This window comes from Lethenteron reissneri, unplaced genomic scaffold, assembly GCF_015708825.2.
Source record: "Lethenteron reissneri isolate LAM-NWPU_2019-01 unplaced genomic scaffold, ASM1570882v1 scaffold_1638, whole genome shotgun sequence".
Classification (NCBI taxonomy): domain Eukaryota; kingdom Metazoa; phylum Chordata; class Hyperoartia; order Petromyzontiformes; family Petromyzontidae; genus Lethenteron; species Lethenteron reissneri.
This window is the reverse complement of record NW_026891375.1, coordinates 101,816-118,482: the sequence shown is the minus strand read 5'-3', so window position 1 is coordinate 118,482 and position 16,667 is coordinate 101,816. Positions and strand designations below refer to the sequence as shown.

The following is a 16,667-nucleotide window of genomic DNA, read 5'->3' as shown; positions in this document are numbered from 1 at the left end:
GCACACCAGCTGTACCCCCTACTGTGGCAGCTTGCTGCTTATTATCTGCCCGGCGCTCCGCTCGTTGTGAGCGTCGCTCTTCTGCCCTCCGCTGTTGCTGGAGGCTGACTGCCTCCAACTGCCCAGTAGCCGCGTCATGAGCCTCCTCCTGCAGAAGTTCAACACAAAGATCCCCATACAGCCATACAGACTGTTGGGCAAGTGCTGTTAGTGAGTAGCACCTATGAAGGCCGGCACGGCACACCGAGGGGGTGGGTGGCCACCTTTGTCTCCCTAGTGGCGATGTTTGCACATCACACCAGGTACTTATTTGAGACCGAGTAGACCAAGGAGAGGCCCAGGACCAGTTCAAATGATCATCACTGGTGTTGGTCGTGAGTGGGAATCGAACTCGGGTCTTTGCCGCTACACCACCACTCTCCACACACACACGTACACACATCCACACACACTAACACGTACACAGTCACACACACACTAACACTTACATACATTCACACACACACTAACACGTACACACAGTCACACACACACTAACACGTACACACATTCACACACACACTAACACGTACACACATTCACACACACACTAACACGTACACACATTCACACACACACTAACACGTACACACATTCACACACACACTAACACGTACACACAGTCACACACACACTAACACGTACACACATTCACACACACACTAACACGTACACACACACACATACATCATTTGTGATAGCTCAGTGGAGGGAGGGCCCTTGCACACAGAGGCCACCAGCGTGGCCTTGGTATCTCGTGGCTTGCCCAGGGCGCTGTCCAGCCAGCTGCAGGTGCCGGGCGAGTGGCGCTGGCGCCAATCCTGGGACTTCCTGGAGCTGATTGGACGCCGGGACGACACCTTCTACGTGGTCTCCTTCCGACGGGTGAACCTCCCGAACAGCGGCACGGGGACCACGCTGATGCTGCTGTGGCTACAGTCACACAAGACGTTCGGTTGTGCGGTCGAGCCTCTTTACTGGTGGACAGTGATAGTCACCCCATCCTACTGGCGTACAGTCGTACAGTCATGTTGTTCGACTGGCGTACAGTCGTACAGTCACTATAGCATAGTCGCATTGTCGTACACTCACCCATCCATACAGTGTCATTGTGTTTCTTTACATCACGTTCCATTGCATTGTTGTCGTGTTGTAATGTTGTGTTATTGTGTTGTCGTGTTGCAGTTGTTGTGTTGTGCTTGTTGTGTTGTTGTCGTGTTGTAATGTTGTATTGTGCTTGTGTTGTTGTCGAGTTGTTGTGTTGTGCTCACAATCGTGTTGTTGTTGTCATGTTGTGTCCAGGACCACCTGCTTCTCCCGGCCCGCGCTCACAACCACACACGGAGGCCACGCATGTCGCTCCTCATGCCCGCCATGGCCCAGCACAACGGTGATGCTCGCACGGTCACACGCACGGTCACACGCACGGTCACACAACAACAACCATCATGAAGGTCCCTAATGATCGTGAGCAGAGGGTCAGGGACTCCGAAAGCACGAATAACAACCCAGAGCCCAGGCCTACTGATGGTATCATAGGCCTTGACCAGGTCAATAAAGCAGAGATGTAGGTCTTGTTGGAATTCCTTACACCTCTGCTGTAGCAGACTGACAGAAAATATGGCATCTGTACAGGACCGCCCTTTCCTGAAGCCGCATTGGGGCTCCGCAAGCCTTTCCTCAGCGTGCGTAGCAAGGCGATGTTGAATAATCCTTGCCAGGACCTTTCCCGGCACACTGAGGAGTGAGATGCCCCTGTAGTTGTTACAGTCTGTGCGGTCCCCCTTCTTAAATAGGGGGACCACTAGGGCATCCTTCCAATCCTGCGGAACCCGTCCAGTGGTCCAGACTGTTGTTATTATGTCATGTAGGGCAGTCTGTGCACAAACGCCACCCTCCGTCAGCATTTCGCTTGTGAGATCATCTCTGCCCGGTGCCTTTCCTGGTCTCAGATTCCGGATCGCCTTCAGTACTTCCTCAACAGATGGCATCTCAGCCAGCCACTCACAGGGGGTGACTTCTTCCTCCAATATTTGAGGAACCGCAGCCTCAGCAGGGTCGTCCCCACTTTGTTCCACGTTGTTTTCCTGGCTGAGGGATTTCCCCTCCGCCAGGACCTCACAGAAATGCTCAGCAAATCTGCAAACCTGTTTCTGGAGGTCGGAGATTGGATCACCGTTTTTTCCCCTAATGATGGAAATAGGTGTAGCGCTGCAGGTTACTTTTTTGATGGAGTTAAATAGTGATTTGTGACCGCTGGCCACTGAGGCAGACTCCATCTCCTCAGCAACCCGCGAACACCACCCATCCTTGCAGCGCCTCATGGCTCTCCGAACCTCCGAGCGAAGTCTGCGGTAAGCCTCCTCATTCTCTGACGTGGGATGCTGTAGACGATTAGAGTGGGCCTGTCGCTTTTTCTCAACCATCCTGAACACTTCCTCCGTCAGCCAGGGTCTCTGGGGAGGTCTGGACCGCGTACCCAAAGCAGCCATTGCAGCTGCATGAGTTACAGTCCTAAACCTCGCCCATTTACCCTCGACATCAGGAGGAGTTGGGGGATGCCAACCCCAGCTGCAAGCGATGATAAAATTCTCGATTGCAACTTTCATCAGCTAACGGAGACCAGAACACCTTAGGTTGGAATGGGGTCCTGGGTGTACACCCACCACCGGAGTGGAAGAATGGCAGGCGCATCTTACAGATGACTAGTCGATGGTCAGAGGGCAGATCAGCTCCACGGTAGGTCCTGGTGTCAAGGACATGGGCTCGCATCCGCTGGTCCGTCACTATGTAGTCCAGCAGATGTTCTTGCTTGGACCCAGCATGCATCCATGATGTTGTGTGGATGCGCCGATGCCGGAACAGCATGTTGGTAATTACAAGCCAATGGGCTGCACAAATATCTAGCAGCCTCCTACCGTTGTTATTGTTTAAAGTCACGGCAATTAAAAAACATTCCCGAAGGCAAAAGTATACGTCAATTAATTCATTGGCAAGATTATGCAATTAACGAAAACGAATGCCTAAAATACTTCTAAACGACCGTATCCACGTAACTCAATGGGCAGTAATGCTTTTCATGATCAGTTTATATTTAACGCACCACCTTGGAATGCCAACCCTTCTTGAAACACAAAGATAACTTTTTGGAACAATCTTATTAGTCCCGATATGCGTGTTGTGTGCGTGTGTCTTCTTTGATCAATTTTTTGCGTAAAGCAGACGCCGAGGTTGGGCATTCCTTGTACCAAAAATTTAGTTTGTTCCCTGCAGAGCAGTGAGCGTGTGAGGGTGGGCGTGTCATACAAACGGCTTCGTTCGTCCCCGTCTCGCTTTGGGCGTCGTCTGCAGCTGTTTGTTCGCTGCTGGATGACGAGTCGGCATGACGCTTGCCGTCGTGGTGCGCGATGATTCCGTCGTCAGATAACGTGCGCAGCTCTCGTCTGCTGGTCGCCGCTCCTCACTCTTGCCTTGGTTCCCAGCTGGTGATTGTCGGTGTGTGTGTGGGTCGAACCCACGGCACTCTCGCTGGCGCGAACACTCTTGCTCATGGGCGGCTGGTCAGGCTCTTTCCACTGCTCCGTGCTCTCTCCTTGATCGTGCAGCTGCCAGCTTCACATGGACACCTGCCCTTACTTCAGGGCTGCGCTGGCTCAGGCTCTTTCTCCTGCTGGATGAGCTGAGTCGGCACGACGCTTGTAGCTTGTCCGCTGCCAGCTGACTTTGCTCAGTGGTGCTCAGTGGCGCTGCTGCGTGCTGGCTTAGTCGATGCTTGGTGCTTTCTGCTCTTTCTCGAGGTTGATTGCTTGACGTTGCTTGTCAGATCAACTCGAGCTGCAGCTGCCCGTGGGAGCTGGCACTCAGTGTAGAATAACTTTGAGCGATACTTCTTCTGTCAGCACTGAACTCGTACTCGTTGACCCATCGCTACTCGGCAAGCCTCGCCATCCTTGTCTGTCGCTTGCAGTGCTAAACTCTTTGCGTTGACTTCGTAGACTCGTGGCTTCTGCTGTTGCAGCTCGTTGACGATGTGCCAGTCACGGGGGCAGGTTCCCGGAGCCTGCCAATCGCAGCTGCTCGTGGGAGCTGGCACTCGCTCTCAAAATTTTTGAATTGTATTCGCACACCTTTTAAACAACTGTGAAAGCTTAGTACAATACAACTTGTCGCAATCCTTGACTTTGCAAGCGACTCAAAACATCAGGATAAATGTAGAATAAAACTTTCAGCGATACTCTGTCGGTCCATGCCGAACTCAGCACCGAGCATCACCTCGCCCCTCTTCTCTGTGAGACACCACACCCATTGCTAAAATCGAGGCCAAGCCCCGCAGCCTGCTACTTTACAAGACTATGTTGCTTGTCGTAGAACTGGTTGCATGATCTGCGTCGTTGGTTATATCCGAAATTCTCTCCCCTCTCTGCGCGTCTCTTGCGAGAGATGAAAAAAAACAGATGCCCTCTATCACCGTCCTCTCTCCGTGGCCGCGCCTGATTGCCCCGCCCTCGTCCCGTTCATGACCCCGGGCGGGCTGTTTTCCGTCGAAATTTATGCTTGTTTGCATCCCCCCCCCCCTTCATAGTGTTTGTTATCTCGAGGCCAGACACCCTTCTTACGTATGTGTACCATGTGTTTGTGTCAAATTGTTGGAAGACAAAAGTGGCCGGGGAGGATTTGATTCCATGAATACATATTATCTGGTCTTGTGTGTGTTGAACCTATTTCTTGTATCTCTTATGAGTTACCCCCGGTCTAATATCTCGTGGTTATTATTGGGTTCATGTTTAACCAAGATTCGTAATGCCCCTCGTTACCACCATTATTCCGAGGGTTTTGCCAAGCTTTGTTATATGTCTTTGTCGCCAGGGATCGGTGTTTTATTTTGGAGTTATATTTGATATCCCGAGGCTGGAGATATAACCAAGCCCTCACTTTCTTGACTGCCAGAATTCACATGGATAGAAAGATACAATACAAAATAATATATGAGTTTAATAAGGGTGAAATAAAATAAGTAATAATAAAACAACTAATATAGACTGCAGTCTATAACGTCGATTTGTTCTTTTGCTGAGTTTCAAACTTTTACCGTTAAAGAAAACCCGAGTTGTAACGTCCGTTTGTCTCTACTATGTGCGCGTGTTTTTTTATGGCTCTGTTTGTGTGGCGAGGTCATGGCATGCGGTCCTTTGACAATCTGGAGATTTTGCAGATAGTCGTTAGCCTTCCTTTGCTCCGGAGTTTATTATTTAATGGCCTTTTACGACCTCCAGATGCTTGGTGCGGCTTGTGAGGGGTAGCAGAGTGTTGGCTCCATTTATTTAATATAACAAAAAATATTGGCCGAATTATTCTTAATATGAAATAATGGAAAAAGGCCTATATATACAACATGATGACGACGACGGCGATTGTTGTTGTTGTGACGTAGACTCGGTGGTCCAGGAGGATGTGGGAGAGTCGATGATGCAGATCGACTGCGAGGTGACCAACACGCGGCTGCTCCACGCGAAGACGCGGACCACACCCTCCTCCTCACCACCCTCCTCAGCATCCTCCTCACCACCACCCTCCTCACCGCCACCCTCGTCGTCATCGTCGTCGCTGCACACGGCACGCGGACGAGGATGAGCCAATCGGAGACGAGCGGGGTCCGACACACACAGCCAATCAGATACAAGACGTACAGCCAATCATATTCGAGACACAGCCAATCGGATACAAGACACACAGCCAATCATATTCGAGACATGCAGCCAATCAGATACAAGACACACAGCCAATCAGATACAAGACGTACAGCCAATCATATTTGAGACACACAGCCAATCGGATACAAGACACACAGCCAATCATATTCGAGACACACAGCCAATCAGATACAAGACGTGCAGCCAATCAGATACAAGACGTGCAGCCAATCAGATACAAGACGTGCAGCCAATCAGATACAAGACGTGCAGCCAATCAGATACAAGACGTGCAGCCAATCAGATACAAGACGTGCAGCCCAATCAGATACAAGACGTGCAGCCAATCAGATACAAGACGTGCAGCCAATCAGATACAAGACGTGCAGCCAATCAGATACAAGACGTGCAGCCAATCAGATACAAGACGTGCAGCCAATCAGATACAAGACGTGCAGCCAATCAGATACAAGACGTGCAGCCAATCAGATACAAGACGTGCAGCCAATCAGATACAAGACATGCAGCCAATCAGATACAAGACACGCAGCCAATCAGATTTGAGACATGCAGCCAATCAGAGATAGTGGTGCTCTGTGAGGCGACTGCAGGGGGTCTGTTGACCCCTGGTGTTCCGCGCGGCTACTGCAGGGCGAGTCCACGGAAAAGAAAAATGAGAACATCCTCACCAAAGAAACGTACAAACATTTCCTTGGAAAATCATGCGGCAAATCACCCGACCATGGATCACACACAGCAGCCATCGTCGCACCCGCTCCCCCGCCTTCCCCCTTCCCCATTCCCCTCTCCTTCCTACGCGCTGTAGACTTGTTTCCCAGATCACTCTTGCAAGTGAGACTCATACCCTGGTCTCCGGAGCTCCCTCAACCTGTGTGACACAATAATGAAGTTGAAGCTTGAGATTATCCACATCTGCCAAATGTGAAATATAGAGACTCATATATTTACGAACGAGTTGGGTTCCAGAGGTCTGTTTGTAAGTCGATTTGTTTGTGAGTCCAACTTTAATCATGTCGATTCCAAACATGGTGTACGACATGTACACTAAACACGGGGAATGGCTTTAATAGTTGTATAATCTCCTGTAGATGTAGATGCCACTGGTTCTTCATGTTCTGCAGATGTAGATACCACTGGTTCTTCATGTTCTGCAGATGTAGATACCACTGGTTCTTCATGTTCTGCAGATGTAGAAACCAATGGTTCTTCATGTTTTGCAGATGTAGATACCACTGGTTCTTCATGTTCGGTAGATATAGATACCAATGGTTTGTCATGTTCTACAGATGTAGATATCACTGGTGATTCATGTTCTGCAGATGTAGATACCACTGGTTCTTCATGTTCTGCAGATGTAGAAACCAATGGTTCTTCATGTTTTGCAGATGTAGATACCACTGGTTCTTTAAGTTCTGCAGATGTAAATGCCACCACCACCATTTATTGCGCGGTGGTGGAACTTACGACTCTCGGTCCGAACGGGCAACTGGACATACGGACAGGTTTGTTCGTATCTCTGAAAGTTCGTAAGTAGGAGTCTCTTGTACATTTTTTTACGATATTACAATTTACGATCACATCATTGGGACAGCCTGACAGATGCCTCCCTACTGGCTGCGAATTCTCGCTCTCAAATCCTCGGGGAAACAGTTGCCTCTGTGCCGCACAGAAGCAGCTGCCACTGGGGGTGCCCCCTAGGCTAAAAAATAAACACCCAGTACAGTCAGTTCTGCTATTGCGCGTGGCTTCCTTCAAGTGAATTGGATGATACAACGCGATGAATGTATTCAGGGAAAGAATTTTTTTTTATATAACGCGGATGCCAATTGAATACGTAATATGATCGCGTGAATGGAACTACGTTGCAGTGCGAGTAAGAATAAAGCGGTGGTATGTACGGCTGCTGCCTCGGCATAGCATCATCATCGCAAGAGGCATTAGGATGCTGCTGGATGCAGCTTATGGACGCTACCTGCCACCACACGCCTCGGTCTTTGTTCGGGCCCTGCGTTACGCCATCATCTCCCGCGTTATCGTGGACTCTGCTTTACCCGCCTATATCGTTTATTATTATTAATTATAATGCGGTGTTCTTCAGGAACGCAACTACCTGAGTGTGGAGAGGTAGTGTCGTGGTTAGCGCTACCCTGTGCTACAAACCCGGCGACCCGAGTTCGATTTCCGCTCACGGCCAACACCAGTGACGATTATCTGAACTGATCCTGGGCCTCCCCTAGGTCGACTCAGCCTCAAATGAGTACCTGGTGTGGTGTGTAAACATCGCTACTGGGGAGACAAAGGTGGTCCGGCATGGTGCTGGCCACCTACCCCCTTGTGTATCAGAGTACCGGCCTTCATAGGTACTACTTGCTAACAACACCTACCCCAACATTCTGTTAAGGCTATACGGGGGATCTTTGTCTTTGCAAATCTTCTGTTTTGTACTCTCCGTCATGGAGATCCTTTTTTCCCACGCCACAACCGAGCCGTAGCCAAGCCGGCCACCCAGCATGGCCAGGGGGACAGGGGGGCGCTAGCCGTAGTTTTTCCACTGCGGAGGCCAGTCGATGTCGTGACTCGGTGCGCCGAGTCGTTAGCCCAGCCCCCCCCCCTTCCTGACCCTGCTTTGCCCCCAGCCGAACTGGGATTTATTCTAAGGGTGGTAGCAGCTACAGTAGCAGCGGCGTAATTGTCGCGGTTCAGTTCTGGCATGGCTCGGATGCACCAGTGGGCAAACCACCACTTGTACCGTGCTGGCCCTGCACTGGCTCGGGTGTGACCAAGGGGAAAACCACCATCTGTACTGTGCTGGCACCACTCTGGCTCAGGTGTGCCATTGGAAAAGGGGCACGTGAGATGCATCCGCGCGGTTGTGTTTGTACGAGGCGGGGCGGGGGGGAGGTCTGGCCCGATTCCCTGGCGCCGTGCTCATCACGGTTGTTGGTATTTAACAAGTGAGCAAGCTTGTCATTATTTATGCCGGTCGGGTGGGCCCCTTGACGCGGCGACCTGACTCTGCGACCGGGAGAGGGGCGTGCCCATCGCCGGGCTCGATGCCGCGAAGACACGGCTCTCTCTCATGACGCTCGAGAAATAAAACCGCATGCGTGGACGCTCGGACACCCTCGTTTGTCGCTCGTGGAAATATTCAGCCCACACCGCCGCCATGTTCAGTAAAGGTGTTCATTAGATGACCCACGGGCAACGTCCCCGGTCATACGGCCAGGTAACTCACCGCGGCTGCAGCCCTCCGCAACAAGAACTCCCCTCTCCTTGCTCTCTGCCCCTTTTAATAATAACTAGCTTTTACACCTTGCGTTGCTCTGGCCAATTTTTTAAAAAAATATAAAAAATCTAACAGCAGTGCGTACTGACTCTGGTGGTACCTGCTATGATTATAGCAGTGCATACCGACTGTGGTGGTACCTGCTATAACTACAGTAGTACATGCTGACTCCATAGCAGTATTTATCGACTCTAGCACAAAGTACTTATGTGACAGAGTGACGTGGTGAGGCCTAGTCCCATGCAGAGCCTCTGGCCTCACCTAGATTGTCCAACCGGCCGAGGTGGCACCTTGGCAGGCTGGGCTGCTACCCCCCCCCCCCCCCAGCCACGATCTCCTCGGCTGCTCTGCAGTAATATCTACGGCCTATAGTGGTAGCATCTAGCGACTGTATATATTAGTAACTGCACGCATCGGCGTGGGGGGGGACATCACACAGTGAAGCTTTAAGCTCCACGTTTAGTGTATTTTTAAAGCATTTTTAATGCGAAAGAAAATGTCCCTCTCACTCCCACCGAAGGCGTGTGACTTTGCATGGGCCGTCCCCCGACCAAAGGCGCGTGACTTGGTCTGGCCGTGCACGCGTAATAAATAAATAAAAAGACAGTGCAAAAAAATTGCACTAAATCACTCATTTAACTTATTAAATGTTTAAGGATGTGAAAAAGGAATGGCGCTTGCTCACGGGGGCGGGGCTTACGGCGTGGTACCTGGCTATTTGTATTTAACGTAAACCCCACCGTTGGACACCCAAATCCTTTGCAAGCGCGCGAACACACAAAGCCACAAACCGACAAACATTTTTTTACTTTTATACATATAGATAGAAGATTAACATTGATCTGTAAGGCGCCTTCCACGCATATCTCAAGGCGCCTTGTAAGAATAAGGATAAAGGAAAGGTGAAGAGAGACGGAGAAGCTAAAAAGAATAAACGGACTTCAGGAGACATAGTTTTAAGACAAGACTTAAATATATCCACATTTGTCGGATTAACGAATTTCCAGCAGCAGGGAATTCCACGGCCATGGCACAGACGCAGGAAGTGGCCGCTCACCCCAGGAACGTGACCGAGATTTGCGCAGTAGGGTCGAGTCTGCAGATCTTAACGACCTTGAGGGGGTGTACGGATGAATTAACTCATGAATATATGGTGATGCCAGCCCATGCAAAGCTTTAAAAACTAGTAGAAGGCCATACTCTTTGGTTATTTCGGTAAAGTCACATAGGTATAAAATAAATTAAATCACGACGTTTCGATTGCAACACAAGCAATCACCAGGTGAGAAAATGATTGCTTGTTTTGCAATAGAAACGTAATTTATTTTATTTTATACCTACGTGACTTTACCGAAAGAACCAAAGAGTATGATCCCTGCAGTCACGAAAACTTCAAATCTAGATAGTAGCAGGCTCTTAAACTCCACTACTCGTTTCAAGAAGGGGAAGAAATTTGGTCATGTAATGGGGTTTGGGCGAGCACGTTCTTTACCAGTTAAACATTTCCCAGGGCTTTGTGTCCCTGAAGATGACTCCCTGACCAAGCGTGTCCGAGTCTTAATACAGAACTCAGGGCTTTGTGTCCCTGAAGATGACTCGCTTACTAAGCGTGTCCGAGTCTTAATACAGAACTCATATCTGCCCAGGGGCTTTTGTCCCAGGTGCCTGCCGAGAGTCTCCCCCCGACACTTGCAGCGCTTGCCGAGCGCCGGCCCAGCGACGCAGAGCGGCCAGCGCAAACTTCACAGACAGCAGCGGGCGTCGGTGTCGGGGTTGAACCCACGACCTCTTGCATACCAGAGAAGGGAATGAACACAGTGGTGTGACTGTACAACAACACAGCGGTGATGTGCTGCTGCTGAAGCAGTCCAAGTGGCCACGTTTGTTCGCGACGTCACAACACAATCACATTCACTGTGCCGGGTGGAGAAGAGGTGCACGACACAACGTTGTGCTCGGGCGGCGATCCAAACCCCAAAAATTTCCACGGAGAAGAACGACTGCGAGTTGGGAGTAGAGCGAGGGTGGTGTTATACCAGAGATGAGAGGGAGGCCACAGAGACCACTAAGTAGCACACCTATTACTAAACTATTGTAGGGGTGTCAGGGGAAGGATTCCCACCAATAGGAGGGTTTAGTGGGAGGGGGTAATCGAGGAGATATAAGGGGAGAATGGGCGGGAAGAAGGGGCCTTTGGCAGGAACGAGATTGGGACGGCTGGGGACAGGTGTGGATGGGAGAAAAGGATTAAAAGACGAACCCCCTGCAATATTGTGTCGGCTCTCCTTTACATCTGGTGGCAGCGGTGGGATTTACAATGGCTACGAAGAAGAATCCCCGCGGAAAAGAGCCAAGGCAAGAGGAAGCAGGGGCCGGGGATCCTTCCCATCCTGGGCAACAAGGGGGCCTTCTACCAGAATTAGCAGCAGGGAGCCCGGATTGCCTGGAGGACCCTATGGAGGACCGCATGGCCCGCGTGGAGAGGGCACTCCAGGAGCTACTGCAGAGGCTCCCTATGGGGGGCCCACCGGCACCGGGACCCCCACCCCCACGCGTACCACGGGAGGAGAGGCCACGGGACCCGGAGGCCGACCAGCCAGCCGGGCAGGAGCCGCAACCAACCTCGTCATGCTAGCCTCCGTCGCTCCCGCCAAAACCCCCAGGGCTAAACACCCAACACGGAGAGCAGGTGGCAGGACGGGCGCGTCGACTGGGGCCCGTCGACAAGTTCGTGGCCGAGGGAGGAGATTGGGAGGCGTTTGTCTGCCAATTGGAGGCTGCCTTCCACGCTCTCGAGTGGTCAGACGAAGAGGCATTATGAGCGTTTAATCTGTTCTGGACGACAGCAAGACCACGCTACAGGCGGCCTACGAGGCTTTGGGGAAGATCTGCCCAGCTGAAGGAGCCTTTAAACGATTCCAGGACCGCCAGCGAGGGGCTAGAGAATCCCCTTTAGCCTACAGGGGTGCACTGCTCGTGTTGGCGAGGAGGGCTTTCCCTCGCCTGGCTGAAAAAGTGCTCGAGGACCTCGTGGTCGAGCACCTCATCGCCTACGCTTGCCGTGCTGGCGTTGTAATGCCCGTGGTGACGCCGGGGGAACACACCTTGCTGTGGGCTGAACAGGTCATGGGCCGGGCACCACCCATGGGCCAGGTGGCGGGTGCGGCGGGGGGGAACAGCTGAGCCGTTGCCGTGGCGCTACTGGGTCCAGCGACACCAACCGCCGAACCTGCACCATCGCCGCAGGCTGCCTGTGGGGCAGCTGGGAACGGACTCCCGACATCCGAGCCAGAGCCATCACTGCGGGAGGTGTACGCGGCGATCCGGGGGCTGGCAGGAGCAGAGAGACCAGGGGCGCGACCAGCCGCCGCGTCGCTGGAAGCCGCCTCTACAACACCGCGCCGAGCCACCCCGACGGAACGCCCTGTGGGTCTGCCACCGTTGTGGTCGAGAGGGGCATGTGGCGAGGGGTGTCGCACGGAGCCGGAGGCCGCCAACCCCACCTGGAACCCGCCGGGGCCGAACGCTGACAGGATCCAGGCGAGTGACGCCCGTCCCGCCCGGCCTCTGGTCGGCCCCGGGCCCCCACTGTCCTGGTCAGAAGGGGATCGCGCCGGGGCCAGGGACCGCGCCGGGGCCGGGGATCGCGTCGCGGACTGCGATCGCGTCGTGGACTGCGATCGCGTCACGACCGGAAAGCGAACGGACGTGACGTCGTGGCCCGAAGTGACGATGCAAGTGGTGTCGCGGACCGCGCCGGGAATCGTACCGTGGGCCAGGAAACCGCGCCGGGAATCGCGCCGGGGCCGGGGACCGCGCCGGGGATTCATGCCGAGGCCGGAAAGTGACGTCGCGGCCAGACGTGCCGTCACGGGCGGGCGTGGTTTCGCGGGCGGACGGTGACGTCGCAACCGGAAGTGACGTCCTAGTTACCTGTGACGCCGGCGAGTTGCCAGGGGGCAACGGCCCCTGGGCTGAGGCAGCACACACAATTGCTGTTGTGCCCTGGAGCAGTTCCACGCCCCGCTTCACCATCGCTTTGCGCCGGAGCGAGACAGGACCAGGGGACCACACCATGAAGGGGGCCCACGCCCCCGTGACAAAGGAAGGGGAGGGGAGAAGGATGGGCTCACGGGAAGGCCCACCCCCCAATCCCCACCACCCCACTACAATGGGGGGCCCCTCCACACCACAAGGGGGGCCCATCATACGTCACCAAGGGGGGGGGGGGCAATTTGCACCACATAGAGAGCCCAGCCCGCACCCCAGGGGGAAGCCCACACTATGTAACAAGGGCGCATTCACCGTGCTGCGACGCACTCCAAAGGGGGGGGGCCCATCCTACGTCACCAAAGGGGGGAAATTTGCACCACATGGGGAGCCCACACCATGTAACAAGGGCGCATTCACCCCGCTGCGACGCACTCCAAAGGGGGGAACCCCATCTTCGGTCCATTCACATCCATCCCCCATATCTCACCTTGCACCGCAGGATAACGAGACGCCGCCTGGTCAGTGGCCGGACTCCAGCCACACAATGGAGGAAGCTGGCAAGGGCGGGTGTAGCGACCATGTCAGGAACCCTCGGTCCTGGTTGGTGAAATCTCGGGAGTGTCGGCACGTATCTTGGTTGACATGGGGGCATCAGCCACGATCATCTCGAGCACCATGCACGACTTTATCCCCCATCAAGACGACGTTCATTGCAGAAAATGGAGGCAGCATGGGCTTCCTGGGCCAGGTTGAAGCCCCGATACAGATTGGGCAGCTTTCGGTAGCAGGACCCATCCTTGTCTCCGCAATGTTGCCCGTACAATGCCTGTGGGGACGGACTTTCTGAGGTGGATGCCAATGAAAATCGATCTGGCCAATGGGCGGGTGGAAGTCCAGGGAACGCATCTCCATTTCCTGAAGGCGGAAGGGGCCGGCCGGGGTGTACCCTACGTCCAGGCTCTGGTCAGTAAGTCTGTCTCCATTTCCCCGGCAGCCCAGATGCTGATCCGCTGCGATATCGGTCCTCCCTCGTGACAGCCCGGCCAGACTCACCCATGCTGGTGTCTCCGGCGTCAGCTGGCACGGATCGCCATGCACTGGTGGGAGCCGAAACTATTGTCCAGAGGAACCAGCATCTGTTCATTCAGGTGCTGAACACCTCCAATAGAACAGTGACGGTGCAGGAGGGAACCGTTTATGGCCCACGTTAGTCTCTTGTTACTAGGAGCCCCCGGGACGGAGCCCGAGCTTGTAGGCAGCAATCAGCCAGTCCGAGGACAGAGGGGACGAATCGTGGATGGACCAGCTGGGGGGCCTGAGCCGGGATTGCCCGCAATCCGACCAGAAACAACCAGCTGCACTCGTTATTGCATGAGTTCTCGGGACGTGTTCAAGCCGGGGACTCGTTCGACCTAGGACGCACAAATCTGTCGCAGCACCACATCAACAACACGGGTGTACGACGCACCCCTGCGCCAAAACATATATGAATGAGGCCCGATGAAAAAGGGCACATTCAACAAGCGGTGCAGGAGATGCTGCGGGCCGACATCATTTCTCCTTCCTCGAGTCTCTGGGGGGCACCGTGGTCCTATTCAAGAAGTCAGACGGGTCATTGAGATTCTGGTGGACTTCCGACACCTCAATGCGGTCACGCTGGCCGACGCATATCCCCTACCAACGTATCGACGACTCATTGGATGCACTGTGGGAGCAAAATTTTTCAGTACGCTGGATTTATTGTCCGGGTCTGGCAGGTTCCACTAGAACGCGGACTCCTGGCCTAAAAACAGCGTCCCGGACCACCACAGGGCCTGTTCGAGTTCACTGCCTGCCTAATGGGCCTCTAGACTGCGCCCGGCGACGTTCCAACCACTTAATGGAGTTGGCCTTAAGCAGGTCTCCAATGGGAAACGTGCTTCATCTACCTGGATGACGTCATTGTCTTCAGCCGTATAATTCGAGGAACACATTGACCGATTACGTGAGGTATTCCTGCGGTTCCGGAATGCAAACTTGAAGCTGAAGCCGTCGAAGTGCCACCTTATGCAGTCGTCGGTGCGCTACGTGGGCCACGTCCTCAGTGAGTCTGGAGTGGCTACAGACCCGGAAAAGACGGCCTGCGTGAGGGCCTGGGCTGTTCCCACAACGGTTCCAGAGGTACGCCGGTTTGTGGGTTTCGTTTCTTATTACCGCCGGTTCGTACCCAACTTCGCAACCATTGCCAAGCCCTTGCACGTGTTGACGGCGAAGAACCAGAGGTTTTATTGGGGCCCTCTGGAGGAAGAGGCATTCCAGCAGCTGCGCTCACGTCTGACAGATGCACCACCATTGCCTTTCCGGATTTTGGCCTCCCCTTTATCCTGGACACGGACGCCAGCGATGTGGGCATCGGCAGTGTTTTGTCGCAAGTCCAGCAGGGTCGCGAGGTGGTTATCGCCTATGGTAGTCGCGTGCTTTCATCAGCGGAGCAGCGCTACTGCGTCACACGTAGGGAACTCCTGGCAGTCGTTCACTTCGTGCAGCAATTTCGACCCTACCTGTATGGTCGCAAATTTACGGTCCGCACTGACCACGCGGCCTTGCAGTATTCGCTCCGCATCGACCAGCCTTCGGGCCAGCTGGCCAGATGGATAGAGCGCCTGCAGGAGTACAGGTACCAAGTAGTGCATCGCAAAGGGACCAGACATGCCAACGCAGACGCATTGTCCCGACTGGCCCCAGGGCCCTTGTGCATGCACCACAGGCGGGCACGCTGCAAGGAGGCGAGGCTGCAAGGAGGCGAGGCCGGAGGGGAGTCATCGCTCCCGTACGCACGGCGGAGGACACAGGGTGAGGTCCAGCTGACCGACCACGACCTGGGGCTGACCTTGGACGATTGGCGACGGCTACAGCTGGAGGAAGCCCCACTGCGAACGCTACGGCCTCAGCAGAGGCAGGGGGGGAGGAGTACATCGTATGGGAGGACCTCCTCATGCGATGGGACCCGACAGGGCGCCGACGATGCCTGGTAGTTCCGGAGTCGCTGCGTCAACAATTGGTTATGGACGTACACGGCCGCCAGCTGCTGCACCTGGCGGGGCGGAAGACACTGTACACATTACAGAGTCGGTACTTTTGGCCAGGTATGACCGCTGACGTGCATCGATGGGTCGCTACCTGCGTCGAATGTGCGCGGCGAAAGCCGCCACCCCGGGTAAGCCGGGCGCCCCTACAGCCCATCACGGTGACCAGGGTCAACGAATTGGTTGCGTTGGACATCCTGGGACCACTGCCGGTCACGCCACGGGGAAATAAATACCTGTTGGTCGGAGTCGAGTACTGCACGAGGGTGGACCAAAGCCAGACCACCGATGCCTTCGTGGGAGGCTATGTCTTGATAAGGGGGCACCGGAGCGGTTGCTCACGGATCAGGGCAGGAATTTCTCCTCACAGCTATTGAAGGACGTCTGCTCTATCCTGGGCACTAAAAAGGTCCGAACATCTCCGTATCATCCCCAGACCGATGGGATGGTAGAGCGGCTTAACCGCACCATAGCGGCCATGCTGTCCCAAGTGGTGGACGAAAACCATTCCGACTGGGACCTCCACATTCCATCGTCTTAGCGGCGTACAGGGTGGCCCCACACGCGGCGACG

The 16,667-nt window shown here is 54.1% G+C and overlaps 1 protein-coding gene across 1 annotated transcript in view; it reads left to right on the top strand.

Annotated features, from left to right (window-relative positions):
• Positions 1 to 7,476, top strand: part of LOC133362880 (cyclic AMP-dependent transcription factor ATF-6 beta-like) — a 43,458-nt gene extending 35,982 nt beyond the window's left edge. Inside the window, exons 14-16 of the mRNA XM_061581821.1 lie at positions 810 to 924; positions 1,342 to 1,429; positions 5,471 to 7,476. Of these exons, the coding sequence (XP_061437805.1) occupies positions 810 to 924; positions 1,342 to 1,429; positions 5,471 to 5,670 (403 nt within the window). The 3' untranslated portion in view covers positions 5,671 to 7,476. The remainder of the gene's footprint in view (positions 1 to 809; positions 925 to 1,341; positions 1,430 to 5,470) is intronic.
• The last annotated feature ends 9,191 nt before the right edge of the window (positions 7,477 to 16,667 follow it).